Source organism: Botryllus schlosseri, chromosome 11 (genome assembly GCF_051294905.1).
Source record: "Botryllus schlosseri isolate E-star chromosome 11, Bs_hap1, whole genome shotgun sequence".
Lineage (NCBI taxonomy): Eukaryota > Metazoa > Chordata > Ascidiacea > Stolidobranchia > Styelidae > Botryllus > Botryllus schlosseri.
Genome location: NC_137246.1, coordinates 21,386,144 through 21,410,747, shown reverse-complemented (window position 1 = coordinate 21,410,747; position 24,604 = coordinate 21,386,144). Strand labels below are relative to the sequence as shown.

The window sequence follows — 24,604 nt, the reverse complement described above, 5'->3', positions numbered from 1 at the left end:
CTTACCCACATAATCTCAGGTGCGATATCCTGCCGGCCGCATTCCATATCTTCCGCCCTCGCTGCAAATCAAGTGGTGGATTAATACGGTTTCTATATGAGCATATATGATTATAATTAGAGCTCTTCTCCGTGGACATATCGGCATCGACCCACTCCGAAACACATTTTTGGTATGTCCAAAGGTCAGTAGCATATAGGGATAGTTTTAGGGCACCACGCACAGAGAGAAATGTCGCCAACTCTCAAATTTTGTCGTCACGCATTATAAGGATTCAGACATATAACGAGGACATATGGATGTCGATCCGAGAATAATACCAACGGATTAACTTATTGAGCTGCAAGCTCGCGTTATGCTCGTGATCATAAAGATTATTACACGGGTCAAAACAAATTTTGGTACCAAGAAAATTTCAACGGTTTTAGGGTATTTGCATGTCGGTGAATCCAAAAATGACATTAGTTTTTTTCCGAATTGGCTCTATTTTTGAGATACTCCATATTTCAAAAAATATCCAATTTTGACGTAGGTAAAATTCTCTTTTTCTACAACTTTGATGAGTCTACATCTGTCTTCAAGCATGTGCAAACCGTATTCCAGTTCTGAAGTGAAATTGGTACCTAAATTATATTCAGTGATACTTTCGTGAAAACACATTTGTCACTCCATAACTGCAGTGCGCAAAGCGCAACAAAATTTCGGGGCTTTACCTGAAACGATATCGTACATTCAGTATGGTGTCAAAGCACCTGACACAGCTACATAGCTACAGCTATAGCTACATAGCTATAAAATGAGATATTGATGTCATGGATATCTGAAGGTAGTACTCGACACTGTACTTGTGGTTGACTATACAAAGAAACTGCAGCTTATCAGAATCATGCTTCCACTGTCACACTCCCATCGCCTGGTTTAATGTGTGTTGCTGCACAGTTTGCAGGAAGCTGAGGAAATCACTCATAACGATAGAGGTATACAGTACAGCAACATACTGTATATTGGGTGCAGATAAATAACTTGTGCTGTCCACAATGAAGTGTTTTCAATGTCTCTTTTTCTGAAGTAGTGAGATGCTACAATAGCAAATAGGCATAGTGGAGTATCTGGTCAAGAATAAGTATTGCATTGGCTTAAGAGACATTTCCAATATGCATGTTACTGATCAGAGTTGGATCAATTGTAATTTGTAATTGAAGCATTTTTATTTTGTGTAATTGTAATTGTAATTGTAATTTGACAAAAATTTTGCTCAATTACAATTTCAATTACATTAAATTGCTATTGAGACCTGACAAGCACAACATAAAATAATTGACTTATAATGCATTCTCTTTAAATGTCGACAAGGAATTTGGTGGATCCATTCGCGGAAGCCCTTAACTGCGCCCTTGCGGGCGAAGTTTTTTTTATTTTTACCGCTATGCTGGCCTCGGCTGCCATTGTATACAATTTTTAGATTACTAATCAACGGATGGATTCGCAACACGTGACTCACGATTGAATTCGCCGAGAAGCGAACTGCTGAGCCGGCTAAAAGCAGCAGAATTGATAGTCCCATAGCTGGCGATCCAAGCGTCGAAATTTGACATGTATGGTCCTAATCGAAAGCTAGTGTCGCACTGATTCCGCAATAAAAGTATATTTCCAGGCAATGGTACCATCCCAAAATAGTCGTGAAAGTCTGGGAATCGGCATTGTTCTGAACAATCGCTGGGCGAGTGGGCGTATTTGGTAATTGTTGTGGTCGTGCTGCTGCAGCGCTCTCACTTTTCAGAACAGTCGGCCTTAAACGGCTATTTTGGAGCAGTTACATTGCCCTGACGAGATTTTATTTTGTATTTTCGGAATTAGTACATCAATTGCTTACGATAAAGACCAGATGCATCAAATTTGGACGCATGGATCGCCAGCTCTAGGACTACAAAGTTTGCTGCTTTTAGCCGGCTCTGCAGTACGTTTGTCGGTGCATTCATCCGTGACTCACATCTTGCGCATCTATCCGTGGGTTGGCAATCTACAATACGATTTCAGATCACGATGCTGCATCGTTACTTCGTCTGGCTAACTAACCAGACCACTGGATATTATATAACGTCTTATCTGACAAAGCACGGTTTTGTTTTTACTCCTCATCCCAATTCCTACGTCCCTCGATAAAAATAATATTATTTATTTAATTATATACTATATACGCAAATCCAACACGTGCATATATTATAATACTTTTTCAACGACATACTGCACCCTATCCTTAATCCTAACCAGTAGGAAATTAGGTAACTAACATTTCACATTTCCAATTACGTGAGCCATAATTACCGAGCATACAAAACACGCTTATATTACGTCACAATGACATCTTACATAGCATACTATGTACGCACATGAACGCATTTATTACTACACAATCTGAACTAGACTTGAGTTGTTGTTAAATACGACGCTACGGTTGTCAAGGAGCACGGTTGAATTCATGATTATTCAATTACATGCTCAACAGCAGCAATTGTAATTGTAATTGTAATGTAATTGAAGCATGCAAGGAGTAATTGTAATTGTAATTTGATATTTTTAAGTTGGAGTAATTGTAATTGTAATGTAATTGAAACATGCATGAAAGTAATTGTAATTGTAATTGTAATTGAACTGAAATAATGTAATTGATCCAACTCTGTTACTGATACTTCTGTTCATATTTGGCAGTTACTAAAGTTAACGATTTTTCTTTTTTTTTTAAATAAAAAATATCATATCAATGTCTCAAAAAGAGAGCCATTTCAAAGAAACGAATTTCATTTTCGGACTCAGCAGCCCCAAAACACCCATAAACCATTATAATATCTTGAAATCCAATTTTTTTTTGTTGGCCAGTGCAATCGGTGAGGGTTTGTGCATCTAGTATTTTAACCCAGCCCCTCTCGCTCGCAATGGAGAAACGGTTGGAGTAAATACGAACCGGACACACCATCGTTTTCTGATTTCTCAGGTTTATGACGTGTGATTCGATAATGGGCGCCGTTTAACATTTTTGTACGCTACTGCCACACCCACGCTTACATCTGTTCCGAGTGACTGGGTTCTCAGTACTGTTAGCTTTTTTATGTGGGCATTCTTGATTCTTTTTCAAATTCATCAAGTTTTAATAACAATTTCTACCTGAAAGAGATCAATTATCTAAATTGGCTTCATCAACCAAAATATCATATATATCGTAGACATCGGTAGCGTATCAATATTTTGAAATCCGACTGGCTTTACTTGAAGGACTGACGAACTACTCACAGCACTCTTTCTCGTCGCTCTCGTCCGCACAATCCGAATCGCCGTCGCATCTCAATGCCAAGTCTATGCAGGAGCCATCCCAGCAGCGAAATTCGGAGGAATTGCAAGCCTCTGAGATGACGATCAAAAGATTTCTTGTAAGCCTCCTTTTATAGCCAGTTGTCCTAATGTATTATTCAATATGCCAGCAACAAGGCTACTTGCAATGAACATCAGTGGTCAGGTCAGTAACGAAGTACTCCGACTTTTTCGGAGTAATCAAGTAGACTTAGCCTGTTGCAATGTTCTGAATCACATCCCCTTGTACTTTCTAGGGCTATATTGCTTACTTATTAAACTTTGCTGTTACTCACCGGAGATATTAGAAAGCATGGAAAATGCATAGGAAGAAAAATATGAAGAAATGTATAGAAAAATTTATATATACAGTCAAGTATGACACGTGGAATTATATCATTCATTACCATACCACCATACTATGCCCTGGTTACAGCACTAAGCTGCCACCACGCTTCCCGCCACCATTGCGTTGATGAATTTATAGCAGCGGTCTCAAACTCAAATATGCTCGCGGGCCAATTTCCTAGTTTTGATGACGCCGCGGGCCGCAGCATCAATGATAGGGATATTTAATGGTAATGGCCTTATTTGACGGGACCTTGCAGATAGGCATTCCAAAAACATCGTGGAAATATAATTTACTATTGTACTGTTAACGCTTTTTGACACGTAAAAAAAATCATATTTTCAAATATTTGAATAAAATTGTTTCTATGCCGGGCAGAATTTTTTTAATTAACGAGTTATAGACATCATGTGAGAGGATGCACTCATGACGTCGTAAAACTGTCGGGTTATAATATTGCAACTAGTGGACCTATGACGAGCAACGACTTTATGTAGACTATTTTAAAATCTACTGAAGATTGATCTGATATCAGAGCATTTGATCGGTGTAGCCTAATCCTATGGTTTTGATATCGTCGTGGTTATTATAGGCTATTGTTACTGTCATTGCCAAACACAAATTAAAGAAGCATAGGATTTTGCCTTCGATATATCAATAACAACTTAAATACACTCATTATTGAGCCATAGTAATAGCATTGCTTCTTTACCTTTTTAGTAATCGTACCCCTTGTGCTTCCAATAAGATTTCCCGTAGCCCCTGTCCAATTTTAACACAATTTCTTATGGTACCTTTTTAAATCAGAAAGCCCATTCACAAAATCGCACGCAGCGCGAAGACTATTTTCCAGTTGAATAAATTGGTAAAGAAAATATTCCACAGCATATGGGCCTACAAATTCTACAATGCATCTCTTACTCCCTGATGTGGTGCTTCGTACCCCGATGGGGTCTACGGACCCTGGTTAAAAGCCCCTGAAATAAAAATGTCCAATCGGCAAAGAATTCGTTGGTGTTACAGCTGTAGAGCGTACTACCCCCTTACTCGCCACCGATAATTACATGGATGAAGAGAAAAAACAACATACTGCGTTTAACCAACTATATACGCCACGGGGGTAACAGAATACCCATGGTTGCCATACTGACCTGATTAAATATGATATATACCCTACGCAACGCGAGCTACGACCTTTTGATGTATTACTATTCCCCATGAAAGTTGCAAATAGATTGATGCGTCCGTAGGATTACAAAGTCACCATTCCGAGTCGCAAGTCCTTCTCCGATTTCAGCGTTTGACCCGACTCAACTCGAGTCATTTTTATTTAATCACCCAGTCAATCCGAAATCAAGTAATTTAACGAGAAGGTCGCACAAAAAAATCACGATTTTCATTCGCGAATCATCAACGGGTCATGTTTTATCATCATGAACTAGAAATTTGACGTAATAGCTGATCTTCTACCGCATGGTAGCTTTAAAAGTGATGTGATTGTGATGTTTGTTGGGATTTCAGTGATTTTTATAGTAGTTTTTGCGTGAACTTTAAGTTCTTATATCTAAAAATATATATGGCACTTAAATATATTGTCGATTACTTGAAATTCCAAAATGCCGTCGCGGGCCGCGTGTTTGAGACCTCTGATTTATAGCATGCTGATTCACTCGATCGCGTCTTTAAAAAACACCATATAGCAAGAAAATGATAGCATTTAGTCTAGGGTCTAAGAGTCTCGAAAGCGATATACATCGTATGTTATCACATGTTACAATATTTGCAGTCTTACCCAAACATGTCATACCATGTAGCTATAAATCAGAAAAGAAAAATGGTTACACCATAACTATAATTCATATAGCCACTTACTAATCAACTCTTATTTTTCCCGTTCGAATATACGGGGCATTATTGGATTCCATTTCATGATGTAACACGTGCTGTTCAATGTACGCATCATATACCCTTGCCTAATAGATGTGGTTTAGCGATAATACTAACCAACAGCTTCCCAGGAAATCTTGAAGGACGTGCCGTCATAATACGAAACGAAGTTGATCAGAACTTGGTTCGAAGTAGATTCGAAAGCCCGTATCGGTCGGTTACTCAATCGTATAGTGTCGTCAAATACCTAATAATAGGAATTAGTACAGTAAATGAATGTTTTGATGAAAGGCTTACATCTGCGTGCTGCGCGTCACAAAGTCGTGTTTGGGCGAACTATAGGTTTAGTTATCTGGGCGAGCAGTTGCGACTTGCGACCTGATCGTAATTATTGCGTAACAAAAAAACGCGACTTCATCTTATATTCAACGCTGATTTTCTAACAGTTCATACTCTGCGATATCAGCACACTATATGCCCAAGAGTTGAAGTGAAACAGCATTGTTACCTTTCTGTCCGAAGTTGAATTGCCGTCGTATATCGTCAAATATCTACCTCCGTAGTAGTAGTCGTAGTAGTAGCTAGTCAAAACGAGAACCTCTACCCGTATAATTAGAAGCTGTATACAATAGGTTGCAAAGTTGTCGCCTACAGTGACGTATTTTACAGACGTTGGCCACTTACCGTATTTTCGGGCCCCTTAAACAGCCAAGAACAATTATGACCGTCATAATTGCCGAAAACCTCGAAGTCCGACGCGTTTATCGGAAAGCTAGTTGATCCCGAGGTCCCTTCTAAAATCTCCAACTCTGCGCACACTTCATCTTTAGAAAAGACGACATATTGAATGAAGAAGCACTGACGGAGATCAATAGAGTTCCGCCTCTACCGATCTTAAATTTACTAACGTATACAGCGGTTACGGGGTTCTGCCTAAAGTCACAATGACTAATACGCTATGTACCACCAGTCGCGTAAAATTTCATAGTCGATCGACGGCGTAGCCTACAACCAAAATTGACTCACCCTGGAAGTCCAGAGCTGTAAAAATTGAAAATAACGTTATGAATGTACCATTTCCGTGAATGGACTGTTTCGCGAATCTCACCAGCATGAATGCTATCCAGGTACAAAGAGATGTTAGAATATAAAGCCCTTTCTCCACAGGTACCAGTTCCGTATGTAATTCCCTGCTGCACCCATTTCTCGCCGTCAAAGCACGCAAGCGGCCCTCCCGAATCACCCTGATGAAGTAGGTAACTGAGTAGAGTGAGCACGAGGATCACGAGAATATGCAATCAATGAGAGTCTTACAAAGCACGCGTTTTCCCGATCGTTATAGGGCCCAGCACATATGAAGTGACTACCATCCGTATAGGTGTCGTCGTATATTTCGTCGCACTTTGCGTCGTTCAATATCTTTAGGCGCGCTTGTAAGATAGCCGGACTGTGCGAGCTTCCATCTGAATCACGGAAAGCGTGACCATCACTGCGAATTTACGATTCGGCATCTTACCTATTGCCCCCCAGCCAGTAATGATGCAGGTGCTGTTATTCGGAGGGCCCCTATATCCGGCTTCTGGGAGACAAATGGATTTGTGCCACTTCGATGTAAGGTCGACTGATTCGTTGAGCATGAGAATAGCAATGTCATATTCGTATGCGTATGCGTATGCGTAGTGTCTGTGAAAACATCGACACAGTGCTATAGCAGAAGGCATTCTACTGAATTGATTGTTCTATAACAAGAAATCGCTGCACAAGAGTTTATTCGGGACTGATGATCCGAGGAAGAAAAAGTTAATAAGATTATTATAGCTCACAAATTCATTGTTTTGTATTGCTGGATCGTGTTTGTTTGGAAACGATTGTCAGTATCATTTCGATGTTGTCACTTGAATGACATTCTATCCATGCTTGTTGTTTGGGTCGGATTCACAATATCGAACATATGAAATTAACGACGCCGTAAATCGGACGGTTACACAACAATACGCAATTCGCACCATTCCTATATAGCATGATATTCTTACTTGTAATATCGATGTACCATAATTGTTTGGACACTGATGTTCTTTTCATTAGGTGATACGCGTGATTTTTCGTAGTCTCCGACGACTACAACATAATTGTTGTACCTATAGAGTAGTGTAGAGTAATATAAATCCAGACACGCCTGCTAACATTGATGCAACACGCAAACCTCGATATACAACGCGCTGCTGTGAGTACGTGTCTGTCGGTAATCAGAGTTCCACCGCAAGTGAACCGCCTACTGCCCCCATAGTCGACATATAGTCCTATCTGCCAAGGCCACGCACCTTCTACGGAGTGATTACCACCGACGATCAGCGGAGTCTGTAAAACGGAACGGAATTCATAAAACACAGCAGCGAAAACTAAGCACATGGCGCTATATTAGATTAAGATTTTGACTTCAATTGTTAATCACTCTTACTCACAAAAGAAAAGTCAGGAGCGACTTCCGCTTTACCACATTCCGATGACCCGGCAACTGCTGTTGCTGTATAGATGAGAATGTTATGTTAGTCTGGAGTCTCGAGAAATGCATGAGATGTTAACGCTCACCGCATTGAAATTCGTCTTCGCCATCCTGGCAGTCAACCGTCCCGTCACATTTGGAAGCAGAGGGAACGCACGTCTTATCCCAACACCTCATCTCGCCAGTTGCACAGCCGTCTGAAATCGAAAAAAATAGATAAGTTGCCTCGCAGCTTCCCCAAAAATCGCGGAAAATATAATGTGTTGGTATCACTGGTGGATAGTAATCAGGGCTTTGGAGCAATCGTACATTCTTAACGCTGCTTCAGCTCCGGCTCCAGAGCTCTCTTCTATGAAGAATTAGCTCCGGCTCCAAGCTCCTGAGCTCATCGATACCACTGGTCCGACTCCAGCAGCAATCCTCGGTTGTAACCGTCGCAGGAGCCATCATTTTGTGGGGATATGCAAATTCTTGTGACGTGATAATTACTTCGTGTCGTCTGTCGATAATGTCATATCCGCACGAGAACGCAATTTACTCCATGCCATTGCATGTACAATGTACATGGTACACGTGATACAGCATTAAAACAGTGACGTGACGCTTTAATACCGGTACATCGGTCGTTATCAAGTCATACAGTCCAATTTAATCTTGAAATGGTGCGATTTGTTCAAACTCAGGGCGGAGATAATAAAGTTAGCTGATCCAGGAGAATACTAATGATGTGATTAAAAACTGCTAATCGGGGCCCATATTAGGCTAAGATAATAAAGTTAGCTGATCCGGAAGAATGCTAATCGTGTGATTTAATACTGTTAATCGCGCCGCATTAAGTTGGAGAAGGTTACGCGCGATGGTTAGTAGAGGTATAGAAATTAAACATGGAACGGCCACGACCGATTTTGCAGCTTCGTTCCGCTTCGCCGAGGCTGGAGTGAAGAATTGTTTTGCGTAAGCGATTGTGGGATTTCTGGCAATCCAAAAGCTATCTTCCCGAGCGCAGAAATTATTGAATCTGGTCTTGATCGAAAGCTACTATTGCACCGATTCCAAAAATATGAATTAGAATAATGATCAGGCACTGATCCACCTAGAATCCGTCCTCCAAGTCTGAAATATCGGCATTGTTCGAACAATCAAGGCCAGATTCAGTAGCTTTCGATCAAGGCCAGATTCAGTAATTTCTGCGCTCGGGAAGATAGCTTTTGGATTGCCAGAAATTCTACAGTCGCTTACCCAAAACAATTCTCCACTCCAGCCTCAGCGAAGCGGAACGAAGCTGCAAAATCGGTCGTTGCCGTTCCATGTTTAATTTCTATAGTAGAGGTCAGAGATGAGCATGGATTAGGATTACGTTTTGAAAAAACAGGATTTGGGAAATTTTGTCGGATTTGGATTAGATATTTTTTTCAGAACGGATTAGGATTTGGATTGGATTTACCTATTTTCTGGGAGATTGAAATGTCGTGTGGCGAATGGCGACAAAATTTTTTCAGATCAGTTATGTGCTTATGGTTACTAGGTTATCTTGAATCAAGTGAATCATTGGTTGTGATAGAAAATTTTCGAATCCCTCCATTGCATAAATTAGTTTTTTTTTCTCTGAATTTCCAGTTGGAATCGGATTAGGATTGGACATGGACTTGAATATGAAAAAGTTATGGATTAGGATTCGGATTTGGATTTGAAGGTTCGGATTTGGATTGGATTAGGACATAGAAATTTCAAATCCGCTCATCTCTGGTAGAGGTGTCCCGAGTTTTCAATCAAGTGGCGTTATCTGTTGCATGATAATGCGAAAGCGTGTTATAGGCTGTCAGTTGTAAATTTGTTGAATGAAAGTATAGACATCTCAGCAGCCTGCTGATGACAATAATGACCATACTGCCACTGTCATCGCCAGAATTATCATCATCGCGAAATGAAAATCGTGTCCAACTCGTACGGTGTACAGCTAAGAAACGGATTATAAAATATTGATATCGATCCGCAATGGCGGTTTAACGGAATATATTTTGGTAATTAACTTGATCATAATAAATAACGTGAAGTCAGTAAAATATCTTGAGACATGATAGGAAATGAAACATAGGTATTGGTAACGACGTTTTTGGTGATATATAGCGAAGCGTGCAGCGAAGCGTTACATAGCAAATAATAACCCGACGAAAACATGTATTATGTGTATGCTGGTGTGAAATATTGAGAGAAAATACGTGTCTGTACGTACATGTATGTTATACACGTGAGATATATTCATTTGTGCAATATATTCATTTGTGCAATGAGATTCAACGTTACGTTTAAAAGGATTCAATAAACCTGTAAGTCTTTGGGAGACAAGAGCAAAATCAATTTGTCCGTGTGTGTTCAATTACGGATGTACTGTACAAGATGGGCCCTGCAAGGTTGTGCGTCAGCCACCAAGCAGTCATTATCGGAAATGTTTGGGAGTAGGAATGGTACGCAGTGTATACGCAGTTTCTATAGATAAATAGTAATCGCTAGTTTGTTAAATCATGAGAATAACACCTTCGTTAAATCATGAGAATAACACTAACTTTATGCGCTGTGATCAACCGGTTTCGTAATCCTGGGTTGATAAATGCTGACTTTATCGCTAATCCAACTTTATTATCTCCGCCGTAACTGCAGAAATGAGCGCATGACGTGATCTTATCACCAGCAATCCACTTTTTACCAAATATACCCAATAGCTTAAAATTCGATATTGGTGCGCTCGTTACCAGTCTGTTCGTTGTCGATCAAGTCGGTTCCCCATCAAACGAGTTGAATAAATTCAAAATCAGTGCCACTGACAATCTGGTGCACTGTAGCCTACAAGTCAGTAATCAATTACATCACAAGCTCGCAAGTGGTATGAGCGGCTATTCAAGAATACGAAATGAATACAGAAAACTGATGATCAGAAATTGGAAAGCGCGCATCCAATCACTAATTGCCCTCTTAATTCGACACCAGGCTAGGGTTCGGACTTCGGACACCGCATTGACTAGCTCGCATCGCGGCAATTGTAGGCTATGCGAACTATATTAGCATTCTGGGCGGCTGCTTCGATGCATTTTCCTACTTACGTTCGCAAATGGGTACTGGAATAAACGATCATGCGCTTGAATGATTTTCAATCCTAAAACGATAACACATCATCCAATTTGGCGCTACGAATAATTACTATCAACGAATAACGTCCAATTCAGAAATAAGACAATGTTTCTCAGCATGCGGCGTGCGCACCTCTAAATCAACATGTGCACGTGCAGCAAGGTCATGCTTATATCCACGCCGATTTACTTTGGTCATTTCGGAAACCAAATGCCTTAACTACCAAAAAAATGAAAATGCCAAATATAAGGCATATAGATTTTAATGAGAGTTTTCGATGGAAATGTTTGAAAAAAGTATTGAAATGAGTCTGCCTCGAGCGACAAGACAAGTGTGTAACGCTAAATTCCTAAATTGCGGTTCCTGAACCCTTTGGAAGGCGTAGGTCCACCGTCAAAGGGATCTATGTAATGCCTATGAAAATCTTAGGTTCTTGGCCAAAAAGTTAGGTACTGATTTACGATATATACTGTGGATTGATCAACCTGCGTAGTATATGATATCTAGCAATTAGGGATGCATTTAGGCCAATGGGTATATATAATTCCATTAACTTTCAACTTGTTAACGAAAATGTCAGGATATGGTGCAATCACTGGTAGACTGTACCCCGTTTTTATTTTTTCACATTATATTGAATACTAAAGCCAATAGTGATTTCCAACAATTGGTTAGCGAGTGAGGGCTGTGATTCCAGGGTGTCAGCAACGATTTTTAATTGTTATCATAAGTGGTATTGTGTTCTGTGTGAATGCAGGTAATTATGCGGTATGCACGCATATCAAATCGACTATTCGGATCAGATATTGCAGAAACAGTAGGTCTGTTTTGTTTTTGGTGAATTGACCCCCCTACTCCGATGCCAATTCGTGTTAGTGGCCTGATCAATCTCATTTTTGCGGTGTATTATTTTCGAAGGGGTCTGGTGCACAAGACCATGGTAGTCAAGCACCATTAAATCCACATACAACATCAACCGTTGTCAATTCAGGTTTTACTCTCCCTATTTGATGACACAAAATGGATAGTCCACGTTTTGTGACTTTCGTTTGATATTCACATGAAGGATTTAACTATACAGTGTTTTACATCGTTAATTCGAGTATACAAACACGAATGAACTTCAGACATTGTCGAGAAATTTATACATGAGAATCGACAGCAAATGTGGCAACGCCGTGATGCTCGTTAGGTTATCTGGATATGTACATTGTACATACTCAGTAATATACATTCTCGGTAATGTCCATTCTATGTGATGCCCATTCTCGGTCGTGTCCATTCTCGGTGATAGTTTTTTCTCGGTATTGACCGGACATTCACTTCTACCACCTCTACAGTTATTTAGGTAAATATACTTAATTTTTACAATTTGCATTTTGTAAAGTATAGGCACCAGTTTCGGTAAATATTTTTACGACTTTTATCAGTCAGATTGTAGTAAGTACGGAATAACTCATGTATCAACATTAACATATTTTGGACAATTGCACCTATTTGTAGTGTCGCTATATTGATTTTGCGTCTGTCACGAAAGCAACCTCCGATAATAGGATGCTAAACGTATACGCAACCCCTCGAGGTAATCTCTTTTTAGAACTACTTATTTGAGAGCTTTCACATCTTCATCATTAATATGGGGCTTTTGTGACACGAAACTCACCAACTGCTTTCCATGATAACGAGAAACCAATATATTGAATGGCGATGTCACTTTTGAACTCCACGATGAGCGAATTTCCTTGCGTTTCAAAGTCAGGCGGCGCGAGGCTACCGCAGAACCTTCTGTTGCCATACTGGGTAATAATATGTAATGAAGAGTATTCGTAAAAAAGAAGTATAGATTGCTTAACATACCATCACGGGCACTCCGTTTTGCACACCATACACAGTCAAATAATCGTAAGCGCATAACTCATCACCATTGGATTCTTCGATGTGAAAGAGCGGATTGAACTTGACTGCTATCAGCTGTTAAATGCACATAAATAAATAGAGATTTCGTATTGACACCAGGGCTTGGGAGCCGGAGCAAGGAGCCGGAGCACCGGAGCCGAGCATTTTCAGTGGAGCAGGAGCTGGAGCAGGAGTTCTACATACAATTCAAGAGGAGCCGGAGCTGGAGCCGGTTCTATGAACAGTAGCTCCGGCTCCGATGCATTTCATAAGATGCCATGCTTTTACTGATGGCTGAATTCTCATAATTTTACGATAATCGTTCAAAAAATTAGGAATTGTTGCCTCGTTGGCACCACCTTTTCTAGCTACGTGCAATGGCATAGAGTAAATTGCGTTCTCGTACTGATATGGCGTCATCAACAGACTGCACGAAGTAATCATCACGTTACAGGACTTTGCATACCCCACAAAATGATGGTTCCTTGCGACGGCTACAACCGATCCATAGTTGCTGGGGCCGGAGCAATGGTATGAATGAGCCCCGGAGCCGGAGATGGAGCAGTTAAGAATTTACGATTGCCCCAAATCCCTGATTGACACTATCAGCACTTTAAGTGCCTTACCGAACCTTCCGGGGCGGTGACGTGCCAAGTGATGCTTGAGGAAGCTGGATATCGTCCAGTAGGGCTATAATTCAGGGATGAAATGGTCCCAGACGTTTGATTAGTGATGTTGTAAATCGCTATAAAATATACACAAGAATATTGATACATTGGAATGTTCTAAAATTAGGATCATTATATTCAAATGTACCTTCTACTGATTCAGATGTTCCATTCGTCACTGCCAAAACAAGGTGATAGCAGTCATCAGATTTGATGCAAGTGATACTTTTGTACTACAACTTTCTCAAATACCTTCCATAATCCATTGGGAATAAGACGAAACTTTGGTGAAAACATCGACTCTTTCAGATCTTCCGCAACTGGTCTGTCTTGATACGATTCCGAATTGCATCCATGTATTATTGCGAAAGCACATAAGGGGTCCAAAATCGTTCTGCAGTGATATGGATTAATTATTGTGTGATGTCTAGGATGCGTACAAGGTATAATGATATCGAATATCTTACGGCGCAGGCTCCTATTCCCCCGTTTTCCGGATCGCCGGCGCATATCATGTATTCTTCGTTGAATACGTAATAGTTTAATTGTTCTTCGCATACTGAGCTATTCAGGATTGGAACTCGGCCCTGTCGTAAGCTGGTCGATCGATAAGTCCCATCCTCTAACAAAGCGAAAGTTGGAAAATAAGCTATTTTTAGGGTGATAGGGAGTTAGGAGATACAGTCTTTCGATTTGGTAATAGCCATGTCCTGCACGCAATATAGTATCCTCAACTTGAAATTGAATTTACAACGAAAAACTCAAAGGAAGAATTTTTAGTTTAGCCTGGTATGTAACCTACTGGCTTAGGCGCTTCTTCGATATACGCCCGATATCGAAGCAGTGCTTCCCATGGTACCAACAAATGTTTCTCTTGAACACGACATAATTTATAAACGTCAAAAGAAATTGTTTTTTCCCTTTGGAGAGGCGGATATTAGGGTTGGGGAATGGTAAGGAGCTATTAGGGTTGGATGTGCGTTGAAGTCAAAGTTGGCGTTGGGATATCCCAAAATTAGGTTTGGGGGAGCAGGATATTAGGGTTGGGGAGAGGTGATATTAAAGTTGGAGGTGGGTTAGGGTTAGGGCATCCCAAGATTAGGGTTGGGGGAGCAGGATATTAGGGTTGGGGGTAGGCGATATTAAAGTTGGAGGTGCGTTTGGGTTAGGGCATCCCCAGATTAGGGTTGGGGAAGATTGAGTTGGGGTTATGGTATCCAAAGTTTAGGATTGGGGTGAGGGGCACCATATCCAACCCTAATATACCCCTCCCCAACTATAATATCCCACCCTCTCCCAACCATAATATCCCCCAACCCTAATCTTGGGATACCCTAACCAAGGGGAATCAAACATACGACCCGCGGGACGTATCAGGTCGATTTGATCCGGCCCGCGAAGCAATTCCGAGTAGATGGAAAATGCTTGTATTATCAAGCACATTTCCTACAAATGTTGAGATTTTTAGTTTCCATATTTCCATTAAATAATCCCTCAATGCAGCATATGTCACTCATGTTCATACGTCAAATTAAAACCCTGCCACAGCGGTGTTCTATATTTACTCTAGTCATCAGTTGGAACAAGTCGGTGGCATTGACACCCTATCTATTCAGAGAAGGCAAAAAATCGCACACTAATTTCAGGGTTTTATGGAAAATATAGCAAAAAGTACATATTCACAGACGCGACAACGTCAATCTGTAACCCTCATATATAAGTTATATGAAGAATATAATAGGTAAACAAAAATATCATTCAAATATATGTGGTCGCACTGCTGTATCTCTTCAGACAAAAAGTGTTCCCGGCGGCCAACATAATCAAAATCTTGATGTATAATGAACAAATTCCAATGTTTGCCTTTACGGTTAAATCTCTTGAAATCTCAACAATGCATATTCAGGGCTAACGCCAGATTACGACTGAAACATTATAGGAAGCACAAAAATGTGCAGACTTCACATCGCAATTAGAGACACGTTTCAGAGGTTTACAGCTGCATTCAGCCGGCCACTGATCGCATTCTTGCCAATTCCGTTGTCTGCGAATAAAGGTGCTGCGAGAATAGAACCACTCTGATCCGTAATGTTCTATTATGTATATAGGCTCGATAATATACTAGTTAGGTGACAAACAAGTGAATCGATTCTGAGGTAACATTTTGGAATTATGTGACTGGTTCGGCCAGCGAGCTATCCGAAAATTTGAATCTGGCCCGCGACGCAAGTTGAGTTTGTCACCCCTGCCCTAACTCCAACTTTGACCCTAAGCCCCCTCTGATCCTGATATCCCTCAACCCTATTATCCCCCCTTTCCAATCCTGATATCCGTCCCTCCGAAAATCAACAATTTCTTTTGACGTTTATAGCGAAGGTAGGTAAATGCATCTGATATCAAGCCCAAAAACTTAAACACGAAGTGAACTTCAGTCAAAGACAATCAACGGCTGATATGTATATATCGCAATAGAGCCTACACCTTTTGTCGGTTGAATTTGCGTATCAAACTATATGAAACCGCAGATTGACCGCATAGCGTATACCTGTTCGCCCCCAGCCCAGTACCACGCATTGCTCGCCCACTTCTGGCTCGGTGAAATCATTGCTTTGTGCGAAACATACAGGCTGTATGTATGACGAAAACTCGATCGACTTTTGCAATTCCAAAATGGCGATGTCGAGCACGAATCTACTATAGTGCGAGGATAAATATCTGCAACAGGAATTTACGAACGATCATTAACATGTGTTGAGACTTCGCAGCACGTTTCCAAATGGGTACTCAGTATATCGAATAAACTATATACCAAAATATATAATGATTTGTATCGAGAGCAGATTTAACGCGTATGGTATTCGTGCGATAACTACTCAAATTGTTGTATTAAGGCATACATTGGGCTTGTACGTATATATTTTCGTGTATAAAAATTGTTTATTTATACGTCAAACACGCCTTGTGTACCTGGGATGGACGTGTTTACTAGCCACGCGATACATTTCGTCTTCGTTGTAACGAGTTACTACGTCATGATTTCCCACCACGACGACAATGTAATTCCTGAAATAAGAAACCTTGAATCAATTTTCTCAAACAAAGCGCCATCAATCTGATTATAGATTTTCAAAAAAAATGCAGAATGCCACAAATTTGCGCGAAAATGTTTCGTATGGAAAAGAAATTAGGAAATGAAGACCAAGGGCCATCTTAGGCGCATATTCCGACTGATCACATCTGTTTCTCAAATAGTTTCAGGCACGTAAATATACATTTGAGATATCTCGATATTTCAATATTAGAAGCTACATCCTACATCAGTGGTTCCCAACCGGGGAGGAATTCCCCCCATGGGGGAATTTTGCAATTTTAGGGAGGAATTCCACTTTAGAATTGTAACGGATTTCCCAAATTGGTCATGTCCGAACTGTCATGTAGTCAACCAGTTATATCCGAACGTATGCTCCTTATGGCAGTTTTTATTTGCTGAAAGTATGTTCAAAATGCTATTTGAAATCTATTTTTCACATACAAATTCCCCCTTGTATTTTTTTAAACTAGTTCAGATGTGCTGCAGTTCGCAAGACAATTTTTGTAGGCCAGCGACGGCCTCTGAATCAAATATATCCTGAGCGAGCAAATGTCGGACCGAATCTATCACAACAAGGCCTCTGGTGAAAGTATTTATCCTATATTTTCAAATCAACATTTTCAGACATAGTGACAAAATATTCCAACGTCATCGATTCAAGTCAAAGAGATCGCTCTAGCCTTGCTTTATTTTTAGTGAACAGCTACCCGATCGAAAAAAGACATGTTAAACTTGGTGCCATGTTGCCGAAACGAAATGGGTGTCCTAAATTTCAATGAGCTCCAGCAGGAAATCTGATGAGGTGTATGTTATATATCAGGGCTGTAACCAAGATCACGAGGCTCCGAGTCGCAAGTCAATCTCACTTTCATAGTTTGGGCTCAAGTCAAGTCGAGTCATTTTCAATTCACCATTGAGTCAAGTCCGAGTCCAAGTCATCGAGCAGAGGGTCGAGTCCGAGTCATGGTATTATGACTCGAGTCCGAGTCCAAGTCATTGTGTTAACTGCTCGATCAGTTTCCAGTTGAAGTTTTGTTAAACCCCACTTTCTATAACTCTGTTTGGTGATATTGAATGATTTGGATTTATAATATACTAATTCTCCTCACTTTGAGAAGTTTCTTGTCGCATTGTCAAGTACCAGGACCAATAGACGAAATTCCAAGAGGGTGGTCACTTTACTGTTCTTCGAAATTACAATAAAATGTCGGTCTTGGCCGTGCTATAGTCTCGAGTCATATGGCTTGGTTCGAGTCATGCACAATGACTCGAGTCCAAGTAGAGTCAATACACAGATTGTGTCGAGTCGAGTCGATTCGTTTCCGCATTTTGAGAAAATGACTCGAGTCAAGTCGAGTCATCAAAAGATGATGACTTTAGTCTGGTCAACCCTGCTATATATGAAAGTACCAATCTTATTGGCCAAAGGCTACTCGAAGTTGTTTCGACACCTTCCTATCTTTTCATTGTATTGCAGTCTTGTGATGTTTTGAAACGATGAACATATTAATAAACCAGCTGATTGATTGATTGATGCATACGCAAAATTGAGAAAAAATCGCGTAACCAGTAAATTTATGCATACTGGTTTTTCACAGCAGTTATATTAGTGATTGGTGCAGGGTAAGTCGAAAACACAAATCGAAGTGTGAGGGTCTGTTGAGTCAAGCCTTCCAGAATTTGTTTGATTTGGACCAAGACCATTGTTTTTGGACGTTTACATAGTGTTGTTACAGCCCTGCTAGAAACAAACACTCGGTACCGCCCGTCTTATTCTTCAGTCAACAGTTGTTTGCGCTGCGAGGTGAAAATGACCTTTTTTAATCATCGGGCAGATTATTTCTCCTAGGGGGGGAATTTTGTCTCAAATTTCGGCCAAGGGAGGCACGAAATGAAAAAGGTTGGGAACCACTGTCCTACATTGTTTACTAGCATATGACATAGATTTAATAGAGAATACTCAGACTCACTCCGATATATACAGGACGCATCGAGCCGCAGTAAGCACCCAGCGGTGATTAAGTATTGTCGCCTCGCACAGGTACGATAAATACGGTGATCCTTCGTAATTTCGTCCGATATATGCTTGACCGGGCCAAGATCCATTCACGGCAATAGATCCTCCGATCACCCTGGCATTCTAAAAGATACGATACAATCAAAACATGTCGCGTAATCCGAGATCTAATTTCTATATAGCTGCTCTTACCCAGTTGAATTCCGGAGCAATATCTTGTCGCCCACATTCGACTGGTTCTGGTCGAGCTGCAATGAGATCAATACACATAGGGCTGTGTTTAAAACAAAAATAAATTCAAAACAAGCATGTTTATAACAAGTTTTTTTTGTTTTTTGTTTTTGCTTTCGAAGCCATGGCGTCACGCATATTCAATTGCGACATCATAGTCGATTGGTATTCACAATTGAAAATGTAGGGTAAATATGGCTCCTTTGACGAAATAGGCTGCCAACCCTTCTCACATAGGGACCAAAATCATTTTTAACCAGGACTGCATCGTCTTGCAGCGTTTTTACGGTCGTTGGTCATCATCATCTGAGCAGTCATTCCGTACCAATGATCTATATCTACGTTATACTATAGCTGTTGAACCGACTATTTTAAAGGGTTCCAACCAACCGCTATAGCTTGAGTCAGCTATAGCGGGTGGTAATTGTCGCCCGTAGGCTCGTACAACATGTTTTTGGAAAGTATTTACACAATTACGACATAATTATACAACTTGGAAAAAAACACAATTTCTTAAAATGCCTTAGTTTAAAACATGTTTAAACAGAGTGTTTTAGACAACCATTTGTTTTAAATACAATCCTAATACACTTGTACATCATTCGGCTAGTGCTATCATTAGGGTTGCATTTGAAACAAATAGTTGTTCAAATCACTTTATATACATGTTTCAAACAAAACAAATTGTGTTTTTTTAAGTTGCATAATTATGCCAAAAATGTGTAAATACTTTACAAAAACATGATGTCTGAGCAATTGAGCATACGGACGACGATTACCACCTGCTATAGCCGATGTAAACGTTATGGGATGGTTGGAACCCTCAAAATAGTTGGTTCAACCGCTATGGTACATAGATATAAATCATTGGTACGGAATGAATGTTCTGATGATGATGACCAGTGGTCATTGACCACAGACCGTAAAAATGCTGCAAGACGATGTAGTCCTGGTTAAAGATATTTTTCGTCCGTATATGACAGAGGTTGAAAGTCTATTTCGTCATAGAACCTATTGGCAATATCAATACATTATGACGTCACAAATGACGCCATGGCTTCAAAACAAACAAAAAACATGTTATGAACAATGGCCTTGTTTTAAACGTGTTTGTTTTAAGTTTATTTTTGTTTTAAACACAACCGTAGCTATCATCGACATTCGACATTCACTGCACATGCACAGTATGGAATATTCCCACTGCATGCGGGTATATATGTACGGTTGTGAATTGTACAATTATTCTAGATATGTAAGCATGCATACGCGAGTCAAGCAAACATTTCCTCTTGTGTACTCACAGCATATCTTCTCGTCACTTCCATCGTCACAATCACTGCGATTGTCGCATTTCAACGCCCCATTAACGCACGAACCATCCCAGCAGCGGAACTCATCGGCTGAACAGGCAACTGGAACAGAAAAAAACATTGTATGTCTTCTATATGTGATTTAGTACCAAACAACCGCGCCAACTAATTGGGAAATTAAGACGCTCAGTTGGCTAAACTTTCTTTAAACTTGCATCAACACTTATACTATCTCAGTGATTCTGAACCTGTGGTTAATTACTCGCGGGTGGAAAAAATGTAGACTTTCTAGGGGGTTATTCAATCAAATTAATTCAATATGCTTACAAAAATCGCGCGATAACAGCATGCAACAACGGGACTACTAACAATTGGTCCACCCAAAGATGAAACAAAGAATTAATAACTTCCCTAACTCTACCGGTGGTTGAACCTGATCACATGGGCCGAGAAAGGACAAACATTTGATAGTAATATGTGAGACTATACTAATATTTATGACGACATTCACTCATGAATATGAAAAAAATTTCGCGCCAGGCGCAACCACAAACCGAATCCCAGTGGCTATTCTTAACATGACTGCACACGATTTCAGTGCCCATAGTACTGACGCAGAGTTATCAAAACGTGGTACTTAAACTACGTTGCCCAATTTTATCTCAATATTGAAATCAGGCGGCCCGCGGCCTCCACGAATTCTGGAAAGTGGCCCGCGACCCGTTTTGAGCTGGCGACCCCTGATTTACAGCATAGTGTTCAGTCCTGACTAAAGAATACATGAATCATATCCGCAAATAGGCGAATTCGCAAGGGCAGTCATTAAACATATATACAATTATTTTCAGAAAAGACTTGAGATTTAACTCAGTATACTTCAAAATATTTTAGTAAAGTGTCAAGTTATCGGCCATAGGAGATGCGAAGACGAAACTTATCAATTTTATTCGTGAATTGCTCACACTAACTAGATATTTTTGAAACGGGGTTAATTGAAAAATGTAGTGTTCTTATCGGATGTAATGATATCATAACGGTCAAGATGGTGTGAACCTCTGAAAGGTTCAGGTTCGCGTGAATGCAAACCTTTTTGAAAGGTTCTTTGTGAACGCGAACGTGAACCTCATGAGGTCACGTGACGTGATATTGCTAATTGCAACCCTATATTTTAATGAAGTGATAGCCTATATTAATATACTGTACACGATACCTAGCAATGGCACAATGCTGAAGTACATATTGACGTTTTAAACGTCGCCAAATGCATGCAGTCAAATGATATAATAATCCTATAAAGTCAATATATTCCATCGCTTTGCCAACAATTTCGACGAGGACTTGCCAGGGAAAATAAGCTTTACGCCTTAACGGTTTAGGCCAGACCGGACAATGTATTATGCGTCTGAGTATTGCTACACGGATATTGACCAGAGTGTAAAACGGGTTTCTATTATTTGCACCCATACTAGCCCATTAACAAGTTATACAGCAGTAGCCAACTCCCCAATCGCAAGGATTTAGTTTGTATAATACAGTATACATATGAAGTCAAGATTGACCCCGTATACGCCAGCTAGATAGAAAATTATATCAACCTAATTCATTGGTGTAATAAGCATTATTCACTGACTCCATGTAGTGTATTTCGCTCTTGACTTTCGCTTTGACACCTGATGAAGGAGCAGCGCTCCGAAAGCTCGTGTAACTAATAAAGTTATATTCATTCGCAAGTGGACGTTAAATAGAGTGCGAAAGCTACCAAGCTCATGATGTTGTGTGATTGCGGGTCAAGCTCATAGCAGAGAGTCACTATATATTCACAAACGGAAAGCTGGATATTTTGAGCAAACTTTTGTAACAGAGCAAGTAAAATTTTTGAGATTGTCAAGGTGCATGCTCGTTTAGTGTTGATTGTTTATGCTGCCAGCGCCATGCATAGAGTGGCCGGCAGCTACACTACAATAAACTTGAACCAAAGATGTAATAATGAACTGAAAATTGCAATATATGAAAAAGGTTCACAGTGCAGAACCTATCAAGGCTCGTTTGTGAACACGAACCTCAAAATTTCCGAGGTTCACACACAGAACGCGAACGTGAACCTCACGTTCACACTATCCCTAGTCAAAAGCCACAATCGTGTGTGACACATATTCCATGCCCCCAAGCACGTATCGAATATATAGAACACACCCACTGCTTCCCACGATATGTTCAATGATAGCAGACTGTCGCTGGAATCAAGATTCAAAAGTACTTGGTTTGAAGTTGATTCGAATGCGCGAATTGACCGGTCACGGATTGCCACCGTTTCGTCGAATACCTGTGCGGGAATCAGAAATAGCGGCGATGCTCATGTTACCAGTAATGAAGAGGAAACTAACCAGACGATCAGATGTGGAGTTGCCGTCGTAAATCGTGAGGTAACTGCTGTAAAAACTCTTGTCGCTTGGCACTTCGATGCGTATTATAAGCAGCTGGAGAATGAAAGAAACAGACGTGAAAAGAATATAGTCACTGATTGCACAGTTGGGGAATCATTTTTCATTTTTAACCTAGTAAAATTGGAAAATTGAGACAAACAAAACACTTCTAAAATAATCAAATACGTTCGTTGTTGCACAATTCAATATGCAGACTCGATGCAATGCATTTTTGATATGATGACAATCTTCATTGTCGAAATATTCGAGTTAGATTATTACAACGATCATGGGTCTGGTCACAAACCGTGTCAGGTGGGCCTTTGAGTAGCCACGAACAGCTATTTCTCACATAACTGTCGCGTTCGATGAAATCCGGGGTTTCAGTAGGATACAGCACGGATCCCGTTTCTCCTTCATGAACTTGTAGTATGTCGCAACTCTGACCTGAATCTGAAGAGCAGATATGAGACCAACGCCGCAGTTGCCAGCGGTAATGCAGAATAGCTGCCATAACAAGTAAGCTGTACATTGTACAACTATATACCAACCCTTCAATTTTCTAGCATTAGTCACTTACTCAGTTACCTCATCAGTACGGCGATTTCAAGGTGGAATAGATAGCCGCTGCTTTGATTGTTGGTTGACTTTTATCGACATTCATAGGCTTAGCCAGGATGATAACTAGAGAGTTTGGTCGGGAGAGCAGACCAAATTTCAAAAGTGACGTAATGATTGGTGGTGACGTAGCGAACGCATACGATACCACGATGGCCCAATAAATTTGTGAGCCATTTTCATCTCTTAACCTTATTTCAGTTAAAGTTAATAACAGAGATTAAGAGTAACGAAGTGCTCTACTACTTCTACGTCTATTTCTACTGTATTTCGGCCAAAAAATTTACTTTTACATTTTGAATTTTTAAGATAGTAGCGCGTTTAACTTTGCATTGGACTATGTTTCACAGCAACTCTTTATAAATTTGAAGATTTCAGCTGTTTGTACTGTCATCGGACGTTTTGCGTTACTTGCGATTATACGATGCAATTTCGAAACTACTTGTACTAAAGAACTTGTTGCACCTTAGATGTTTTACTACCGCCTGAAGTAGTTTTGAATCGCTATATCTCCTTGTGATTGAGTAGCAATATATTTGTACGAGAGCGGCAACTTCAAATAATTACACCACCTCTGAGTACTTATGACATAGCTTCAATTTCGTAAGTAGAAGCAAACTACTATAGTTATAACTGTATAATTATTATTGACAGACTGGTGCAACGTAGTTTTAAGCATCGATTTTCATTGAAAAACTGATTTAGACTTCCGGCTCTCCAGAACTGTGTAATTGTGTACACTGTTTGTATGTATTTTGAAGATACCAATATTGACATATATTTCATGCGGAAAAGTATGTGCAATTTATGTTGATAATAACTTACTTGTGCCGTCGATCACTGAACAAAAAACAAAGAAGGTCGTGTGATTTAAAAAGGCCTCTCCGATTACAAAGTTTCAAATCCCTACCAGCTTGAATACTGTCCAGATACAAAGAAACGTTTGTATAGAATGTTCTTTCCCCACATCGACCAGTCCCGTGCGATGTAACGCCATACTGTACCCATGTCCCTTTCTCAAAACACGACAGCGGTCCTCCAGAGTCGCCCTAAAACGCAACAAGGCATGACGTCAAGATTGAAAAATAAGCAGTGGACAGTACAAAGAGATTGTGTACTAAATGAAATTTATAAATAAAT

The 24,604-nt window shown here is 40.2% G+C and overlaps 1 protein-coding gene across 9 annotated transcripts in view; it reads right to left on the bottom strand.

Moving 5' to 3' along the window:
• LOC145450185 (uncharacterized) overlaps positions 1–24,604 on the bottom strand; it is a 161,197-nt gene that overhangs the window by 100,691 nt on the left and 35,902 nt on the right. For all 9 annotated transcript variants that reach the window (XM_080328690.1, XM_080328689.1, XM_080328688.1 and 6 more), the window contains exons 23-35: positions 24,375–24,513; positions 24,290–24,304; positions 23,154–23,299; positions 22,808–22,900; positions 22,617–22,746; positions 20,415–20,525; positions 19,075–19,130; positions 18,836–19,005; positions 16,742–16,837; positions 16,320–16,489; positions 14,242–14,396; positions 14,027–14,168; positions 13,923–13,952 (exon numbers count right to left, since the gene is read on the bottom strand). In XM_080328690.1, the coding sequence (XP_080184816.1) occupies positions 13,923–13,952; positions 14,027–14,168; positions 14,242–14,396; positions 16,320–16,489; positions 16,742–16,837; positions 18,836–19,005; positions 19,075–19,130; positions 20,415–20,525; positions 22,617–22,746; positions 22,808–22,900; positions 23,154–23,299; positions 24,290–24,304; positions 24,375–24,513 (1,453 nt within the window). The remainder of the gene's footprint in view (positions 1–13,922; positions 13,953–14,026; positions 14,169–14,241; positions 14,397–16,319; positions 16,490–16,741; positions 16,838–18,835; positions 19,006–19,074; positions 19,131–20,414; positions 20,526–22,616; positions 22,747–22,807; positions 22,901–23,153; positions 23,300–24,289; positions 24,305–24,374; positions 24,514–24,604) is intronic.